General features: G+C 42.3%; 1 protein-coding gene across 1 annotated transcript; it reads right to left on the minus strand.

The window, feature by feature from the left end:
- Window positions 1-1,914: 1,914 nt before the first annotated feature.
- Window positions 1,915-6,271, minus strand: LOC102081141 (butyrophilin-like protein 8). The gene is made up of 3 exons (XM_005465486.4): window positions 5,601-6,271; window positions 3,278-3,607; window positions 1,915-3,039 (listed from the first exon to the last, which is right to left on the minus strand). The coding sequence occupies exons 1-3, from the start codon at window positions 5,671-5,673 to the stop codon at window positions 2,879-2,881; spliced, it is 564 nt and encodes a 187-aa protein (XP_005465543.1). The 5' UTR covers window positions 5,674-6,271; the 3' UTR covers window positions 1,915-2,878.
- Window positions 6,272-9,491: the final 3,220 nt, after the last annotated feature.

Consider the following 9,491-nt stretch of genomic DNA (forward strand, 5'->3'; position numbering starts at 1 on the left):
ATAGTTACAAAGCTTTCTTCGTTATGAATGAGCATTTTAGTTAGCAGTTAGCATTAGCAGCACATGCTGCCTCTGATGTAAAGGGGCCTTTGTGCTGCTCACTGTGATTCACAGCCACACAAATTCTTTTTACACATACAAAACTGATTTACAAGTACAAAATATTTCTGACCACAGTTTGAGCCCATACCTTCCACCCAGACAATGACTCAGTGAGAGAAACCCTGTCATCCTGTACCGTGTGCCTGCTCCAGAAAATACCAAGTGTCGTGCCCAGGCTGTTTTTCCCAGCCAGATAAAGAGACTTATTTCTTTGGACTTTGCTGCTGCAAGCTTTGCGTTAGTTTAGTAGGTGGTTTATATTCAGAGGTCAAGTGTTTTCCCTCTCGCCCTTAGTTCATGTGTAGTGTTTTGTTTCATTCACCGCTGTCTTTGTGTGCCACTCAAAAATGGCACACAATTGAGTGAATGCTGGAGTTACTTAATTCAGTAGTGGCCATTGGTTGCACAGCAGTGTTTTGCTTTGGGAGAAACGTAAACAACTGAGTTTGATGAACAGAATCAACCTTTCATGATTTATCCTGTTTCATTTCTATAAAATGATCTTTTTCTTTTTCTCTGCTGTTTACATTCTAACAACATAGATCAAATTCCACATTTTTATAACAGATTTATATTCACTATGAAAAGTGTAGCCATCAGCCTTAAACAGGGCAGAGAACTAAAACACACATGTTTAAGTTTGAGCCTTATTTAATTATATCTTTACAGAATTTACAGATAAATCTAAATTTCACTGAGACAATCTGTAAATAAATGATGTAATCTGAGCGGTTATTTTAACATCACTCAACAGGTGAATGGGGAGAGAGACACGACTTTAATTTTTTAACTTCACAGGTACAGAAAACCTACACGCACAGATAAACAGTGGAATCGGAAGAATTAGTGCAACATGATTGGTTCATATATTTCCTGCTTCTGTTTGATTGGCTCTTGTTGCACAGGGGCGGGAAAACTGAGGACTCTAATTTGTGCCTCCTGATCTCCTCCGTCTTTCTGCCTGTTACCTGCAAATCAATCTCAGAGCTTCATGCTGAAAAATTTCTCATTTATAAAATAGTTCTGGAGCCCTATTTGTATTGTAGTTGTATTTTAATGTTATTTAACTACCACAGTTTAAAATGAAGCTCTGAGACGCTGATGTCTCGTTCTGTTGAGACTGTTTCCTTGACTCCTCTCTCCTCGTGTCCTTTCTGAGCTCCTCAGTGGGCCTTAGACACACTGGAGGGGTTTGTGCAGGATAATCCTCTGATAACAAACATCACAGTGTGATAAATGTCAGCATCCAGCGTGTGCTATACACTCTGGTTTAAAGAGGGACTTAAGTGAGAAGAAGCTTTTTACTGAGTTTATGTAAACACACATCAGATTGTTCTCACTGATCGCTCTGATGATGAATAACATGATGAGCTGAAGCAAAGCTCAGAGGGTTAGCTGTGTGTTCTTTGGTGCTGATTCAGCAGGATTGCTGTGAGAAGAGGCAAAAATAAATCACTGTTAAACAGCCAACAGTCCAGTTTTTTATTTCTTTGGTTCTTCACATCAGTGGCTCAGTGAATCAGATTCACGGGGAGATTAAAATCAAACAAAGCACAGCATTTATGCATTCATGATCTTGTAAAAGACTCAACCCAAAGAAAAAAAGCATAAATTACTTTGTTTTTTTAAATTGTTGGTTTACACAGAAAAGTTTCACAAATAGGAAATGTAAAACACAGGTTTTTGTAACACTTCTGTTTCCATTTTCCACTGAAGGAAGTTCAAGTACCTGCTGAAGGAAATAAATAAACAAATTTGAAAAATACCATAAAGTCAGTGGTACTGAGATGGTCTGTTTTGTAGAACAGGTCATTTTCCAGTCACTTTTATGAAAACTTCAGTTTTCATAAAACAAAATTTGTCATTTTTAGCTGCACAAAATTGCCTTTTACAGTCTAAAATCTCTGTTTGTGTAAATTTAGGAAACTTTACACAGTAAAGACAGTTATAAAGAGGGAGTTATAAAAATGTTCATGACAGTCAACATGACTGTAACTAAAGTGTTTCACTCAGATGTATTTTTCATGTCTGTAACATTGCCAAGGATGGATCACCATGACAACAAGAAACAGAGCTTAAAGAGTGTAAACAAATTTATCCCAAACCCTCATCTTTATCTAACTTCATAGATTTAATTCTTAAAGTGATGCATTTTAATTCATAAGTGTAGAAACCTGTGAGCTGTTAAATGATTCCCTCCATCACCAACCCCACAGATGTCCAAATGTAAAAGTTTTCACTCTTTAAAAGCTTTAATATAAAGTTTATGTCCTGGGACATGAATTTGTAGATATGAACCTGAGGTATGTTCATGTGTACGAGTTCATATCCACAAACACATCAGTCAGTTCTGCACCATTAGTACCTGTTTCCCTGCTTCAAACAGTGTGAAACCCTCCCAGTGTCTTTAGACTTTAACAGGATCTCTGAGAAGCAGAAATCACATATTCAGCACCGTTGGGTACAAGAACAAACACACCAAAACTGACAGACTCACTACCAGTCCCACAAACCCTCCATGTCCTCCTGGAGGACCTGCAGGTGAGAAGAAGGTGTCAGCTGGTGATGAGTAAAGGACAGAAGATAATCCTGAATTGAAGTCAGTTTTTCAGTCCCTGAAACCCTGAAAACCAAATTTCATGATCTACATGTCCTCAGATCATCTGTTTGTTCCTGTGTTGAGTGACACGCTGGGAATTTGGAGCAACAGCAGGAGACTCAGGTGGAAAAGCCGTAAGATGTTTCAAACATAGAGCATTTCAACGGGAGGTTAGTATCAATCCTGATTCTCATTGTCATGGTTTATGTAGATCAAAAAAACAGCAACACCAACAAGAAGCACAGCAGGAACCACCAGACCAGCTATTAGTCCAACAGATCCACTCTTCGCTCCTCCATCCTCCTTCCCTCCATCCTCTGTGTGTCCTCCTGTCTGACCTGCAGGTGAGAAACAGGTGTGAGGTGTCAGCTGTCAGGTAGGTGATGAGTGAAGAACAGAACAGAATCCATTTCCTCTTCAAACTGCTGTCAGACATTATCTACTGCACTCTGATCACATCACTCAGACCAGCTGCTTTCTACAAAGTCTCATCAACAACATCTTTAGAAACAAACATCAACAACCAGGAAGCAGCTTCACCTCTGATCACACACACACTCAACTCTACTCACTCACCTGGAGGATCAACAACACTCAGTGTGATGATGCTGATGGGATCCAATGATTCTAAAGGGAAACGACACTCGTATGTTCCAGTGTCATTAATCGTCACATTCTTCAGAATCAAAGACACGTCTCCATCCTTCATCTGTGTGTCCTGCAGATCCACCCGGTTCTTAAAAGCTGGATGCTGCTCATCTGGAACAGGCTTCCCAGTCCGATACACAAAAACAAGTTTATCTTCCAGGTCAGTTCTGTTCCACTCTACAAGATCAATGTTGTTTTTTGGAGCTCGACATGTCAGAGTGACGTCCTGTCCAGACTCAGCTGTGATGCTTTTCTGGTCTGAAAGAGGAAACAACACAGAGCAGAGAAATTAAAGGGATCCAAGTGTAACTCTTCACTTTTAAAGCAGCCAATCAGAAGACACTGGAGTTATGCACACTGGTCAAACTATCACACAAGTATTAAATGTTATTTAATATCATAGTTTTACATCTAGTTCCTATTTTTAATATGTCCGTTAATAAACTGAACAACAGAGGCTTGACAGTGTTTTCCTAACATGGCTGTAATAATTTATGGACATGTATACATTTGTTGCTGCTGTCCCTGTTTTTTATGTTGGTGTGTATGAGTGTGGGTGTGGGTGTGGCAGAGCACTGTGTTTCAGGCATCATCAGGACTGGTGGGTGTGTCCCACCTGGAGGCTGGCTACATCTGAAGAGGATGATCACACTGACACCTGCAGCAGATAAAGCCTCGTCATGGGAGCTTTTTAGCAGAGTGGCTGAGTTCTCGCTGATGCTGGATTGTTGTGTAAGACTCCATGTCAGTGTCTGAGCTTAGAGTAAAGCCAGTTAGTGCATCCCTGCCAGAGTTTGTCTTACGGCTGCTTTTGGTTGTTTCCCCCCGGAGGAGTTTGCAAATAGGAAGGCAGCGAGCACGGGGAGTGCGAAGACACAGACTTTTTGAGGAAAGACATGACACGGCAGTCAAGCAAGAGCACAGGAATTTATTGTCATTTGTTGCACTGTAAATAAACGCACTGTTCAGCACAAAGAGTCCAGCATTTGGGTCCTCATTCCCCACTTTCCCATGGTTTGCCTCGCTAACCGTGACAATGGCAGATGGTAAATCAGTTCTGTTTGCATAGAACAGTTCAATTAAAAAATAATATAACTTTATATGACTTCTTAAAGTCATGAAAATAAATGAATGTAATACACTCCTTTTCCATAACAATGCTGACATCAGCAAGTTTTAGTATAACTCATGAAGTTCTCAGACGCCGCCGCCATTGTGGGTCAGGTGTTTGAGGGAAACAAACTGGAGTAGGGGGGTCATCAATGACTTTGTCAGCTGGTGTGAACAGAACCATCTTTGCATCAATGCCAGCAAGACGAAGGACCTGATGATTGACTTCATCAAGAAGCCATCCCCTATTACACCAGTTAACATCCAGGGTTTGGACACTGAAACAGTGGAGGAGTACAAATACCTGGGTGTTCACCTCAATAACAAACTGGACTGGTCCACGAACACAAATGCACTTTAAAAAAGGGTCTAAGTCGTCTCTCATCACCTGTTTAATTGACGGATCACATGTTTTTTATTCCTGCTACTCATTTGCAGCTTGTTTGTACACTGTATATTTGACCAGGAGCATCCATACACCCCCCACACTTACATGTACAAATCTCTGTACATTTTTATCTGTGCATACGGTTGCTTATGTATATAAGACCACTTTGTGTCTTCCTTCTAAATGTTATATTGGAGCATATTGGGGATATTGAAGGTTTATTCTATTCTATGTCCAGCAGGGGGCGTTGCGCTCGTTTGCTATATATTTGTGATGCATGTTTTTCTGTAACCCCCCCCCCTCCCAACACACACACACACACACACACACACACACACACACACACACACACACATAAATTTATGATAATCAATAAAGCAAAGGCCATAACTACTACTATTGTACAACTGAGCAGATGGTCTGATAAACAACTGATAAAGTCCCTGTGTATCCTGTGCTAAACTACGCAAAAAAGGAATAATGAAGCTCCTTAAGATTAGGAGAACAGAACCGCCAGTTTCTGTTCTCTCCACAGTAACTAATCCACATAACTAATCAACCCACTGATTCGATCATTTGTATTCTCTGATCAGCAAATGAATGAATGGACGTCAGTAACCTCCCTCCTGGCTGGTTATGTAGGTAAAATATGTCAAGTGCTCACTAATAAAAGCAGTAGAAAACACCTGAAAAAACATGTCACCAAGTAAGAACTCGCTCAGCATAATCGAAAGCATTATTAGCACATCTCACCTGCAGAAGTAAACTCCAGGAGGAAGACAGAGGACAGAATCCACAAGTGTGACGCAGTTATCAAAACAGCCATTCCAGCGCATAGATTTTCCGATCAAGCCGTTGTTTTTCTGTTTTCTATAAATGATGTTCAAAATTAGTTTTTAATCGGCTAATCTACTGATAAATTCAGATTTTTAGATAAACTTGTATCTAGAGCTAATGTTTGACTGAAAGAAGGGAGGAAAGCGCGTGTTCCTCTTTCACACATCTGTCGGAAACTTGGGATAGAAAGTGTGAGGGAAAGGGGGTGGGGGCTCTTTGAAGACTCCTTGTGTCTCCTACTCCTCAGTTCTGTTCCTACAGTAAATCAGAGGTAAACTACTGATTTTAATCACACTTTTGTATTCAGCTTGTCCCAGCAGCACCAACATGACTCCATTTTCTTTGACACTTATCCTGATGAGAGGAGGCAGGGGGGCTGGAGCTTCACCCAGCAATGATAGAGGGAGAAGTGGGGTACAAACAGGACAGACCAGTGTAACATGGCTTGTTTGGGATGTGGGACGTAAGCCAGGCAGACAGGAGAGGAGAGGAGACTTCTTAGTCAGCTATGCTCCTCTTGGCAGTCCTAACCGTGTATTATCTGAATGGTGATAATTATTCTCTTCAAAATAACCCAACACGTTTCTTTTAAAATAGAGAAATAAAAGAAAAAACAACCTAAAACAAAAAATGATATAATTATCATTTGCTGCACACAGCTCCGCTTGCCAACATAATGGAAATTAAATTGTTTCTCCTGTGAGTCACACCGCTGAACGACTGTTTACTGAGTTATTATTATTATTATATTACATTACATCTGCTAAAAAAGAAGTTAATGTCACAAATGTCTTGGGAGAACAGACTGAGGCAGAGGAGGATTTGGTCTTGGCGCAGTAACACCTCGGTGGCAACAGGCATCTGTAACCAAACATCGAAAAATGGTGGTGGAGGAGGTGCGTTGACAGGAGAAAACAGCCAGACATGCTAGAGCTGTGGCACTGGCCAAACAGGGTCGCTAAATGAATTGGGAGAGTGTGGAAAAAGAGGAAACTCTCATGGAGTGAAATCTGGGGCATGGAGTCTAATTGACTAAGTTTCATCATCCGAGCAACATACGATGTGCTACCTTCCCCAATAAATCTGCAGCTGTGGTTTGGAAAGGACCCAGCTTGCCCCCTGTGTACAGTCCCAGCCACACTAAAGCACATCTTGGTTGGTTGTAGCACTAGCCTTACTAGTGCTACAACCAACATGGATACACATGGAGACACAACCAGGTCTTCAGGTGTCTAGCCAAGAAAGGTGAGTGCAAAAGAAAATCCATCAACACTCAACCTTTCACGAACCAAGAAGAGCGTCAGTTTTCATCAACATTTGTCCAGGAAGGAGACAAGCCGAGGACAAGCCCTCCAAACCCAGACCTGGGCCCGCTGAAGGCCGCCAGGGATTGGCAGATGCAGGTGGACTTGGATCAGAGGCTATTTTTTCCCACAGAGATCGTAACAACTACTCTGCGACCAGACCTCGTCCTTTGGTCTAACTCCCAAAAACTTGCGTACGCCATTGAGCTTGTTGCGGCTCCTCCAACCTACGGCCGCGGCAGGCTAAACATGAGGACACAGATGACGCGCAACAATAAACGCATACAATACACTTCTGTAACATTTGCTCCTTTTATTCCACATGCAACTGTCCAATATACAAATCAGCACATGGGATTAACTATCAAACAAATGCACAGACTGCACAAACAAATAACTGCAACTCACAAGAACTGCACTAACTACTATGCCAAACTACAACTTGGCCTATGGCATCAATTAGTGCATAAATATACAAAAACCATCAAGTTACAGTCTTGATACATCAAAATCATTCAAGCTGCGGTCAACAGAAAGTTTTGCCTCATGCTCAACCTACCTTTCTGATCATCAACATCAGGTCCGGTGAACAGGTGAGTGCAACCACATTTATCATCTAACACACCCATGAGACACGCCCCACACCCGTACACCAATACAGTGAGTCCATTTAAAGCAACCCACTTAGACAAAAAAGAGCAACTCATATGGCTCCTACAGAGCTGATGGTACCAGGGGAGGAAGCAATTGAGCGTAAGAAGCTGCGCTATGGCAACTTATCAGCTGAGGCAGAGGACAGAGGCTGGAAGATCAAGGTGCGCCCGGTGCAGGGGCTTTGTTGCCAGTACAACAGCAAAACTGCTTAGAGAGATTGGGATCAAAGGACAGGTGCAACGGCTGGCTATAAGAGAACTAGCTAACACTGCTGAGAGGACCAGTCACTGGCTGTGGCTAAAAAGGGCTGACATCACTTGGGCAGCTACGGCAGTCAGCCAACCACGAGAGAAAAGAAATATTCCGCTCTTCTCCCCTCTGCTCTTCTTCCCCATTCTGGGAGGCAGTGGGGAGGTAGAGCGTACAGCCTGATCCAGCGGGGAGGTGTGGGAAGCCAGATCGGGCGCCCCCCTTCCGGCTCTCCTCTCTGCTCTCTCCTATCTTGTCCCTTTTGTCTTACTTCTCTCTATCACCTTTTCTATCCCTTTAAAGAAGTAGGGCTTCATAAATGCTAAAGAGGTAAGCATTATTTCTCAGTTGCAGTGAATAGATAGAAAATAAACTGTAGGAAACTAAACAGAAGAAAGAAGAAGAGAAATAACAATTTAACATAAACCAGTGACTCCAGGGCCTGATCAACCCTGGCAGGGCCTCCTTGGATGTTGTGTGCTGCTGGCAAAGTTGCTGAGCTGCTTTTTCTCATAACAGCCGTCCCTCAACACCTAAAGCAATGCATTATCAGGGACTGTAACATCTAGTCCTTTTACTGAATCTGTTAAAGAGTCAACATTCCAGGTTTAAAATTCTTTTTGTTGTTTAAAGCCGTGGGTTAGTGCATCATATTCACAGGGAAATTAAAGTCAAACAAAGAAAAAAAATTAAACCAGGGAACAAATGTGTTAAGGGGTCTGAGATCCCTTCCCAGACGCCTTAACGCCCACTCACATCCTGGGCCATCTCACCTCAGGAAATCACATGACAGGGTGGGGCCAGGTTTCACAAGGAGCTCACCCGAAACCCTGGCTGATTGTGACCCACACCCGCTTTCACACCTTGGCTCATGCGATTAGGTAGAGGATCATCAGGGGGTCCTTTGTCCCTCTTTGGGGGGAAACTCTCACAGAGCTTAAATCTGGGACTCTCCACCATTTGACCTTAGAACTGAAGAAGCTTCTCTGATGAGAGGTGAAACGTCTTCAAGCAACTCAAAGAAGTCCAGACGCTTTTCTTTCCAAGCTCCTTAGACTACGATGACCTGGATGACTGAGAAACTTCACAGACATGATCCCAAACTTCATTTTTAAACTTTCCCTCATTCTCATTAATTCAATTTGTGTTTTTTTTCAGTACCAGAAATAATGGTATGTGATGGTTTTCTGGTGTAAAAGAGGAAACTACACAGAGCGTTAAGGTTAAAGGTCAAAGGACAACTGCTCAATCTACTGTTGTGGAATCTTCTGTAAAAAAAAAGTTCTGCAACACAGTCAGCTGTGGTCAAGCTATTTTAATTACTGCATGCACGCAGGAGAGCCAACACACATCAAACATGACCGTTCACAGTCATGCTCTGCCCTTGGGACGTCACAGCTCCTCTCTTAAACCCACACACACTTTTAGTTACAACATGTCTCAGACCCACAGGCTGTGGCTGGGCAGAGAGCAGCTCCCACTATCTTTTCCCAGGAAGCTCTTGGCACTGGTCATCTTGGGAGTTTTGTCCTTCTACGTCATAACAGATAACATAGTGAAACATTGTTACGCCAAGCTAAGCAGTTTTCACAGGGTCATA

The sequence above is a fragment of the Oreochromis niloticus genome, linkage group LG3 (genome assembly GCF_001858045.2).
Source record: "Oreochromis niloticus isolate F11D_XX linkage group LG3, O_niloticus_UMD_NMBU, whole genome shotgun sequence".
NCBI lineage: Eukaryota > Metazoa > Chordata > Actinopteri > Cichliformes > Cichlidae > Oreochromis > Oreochromis niloticus.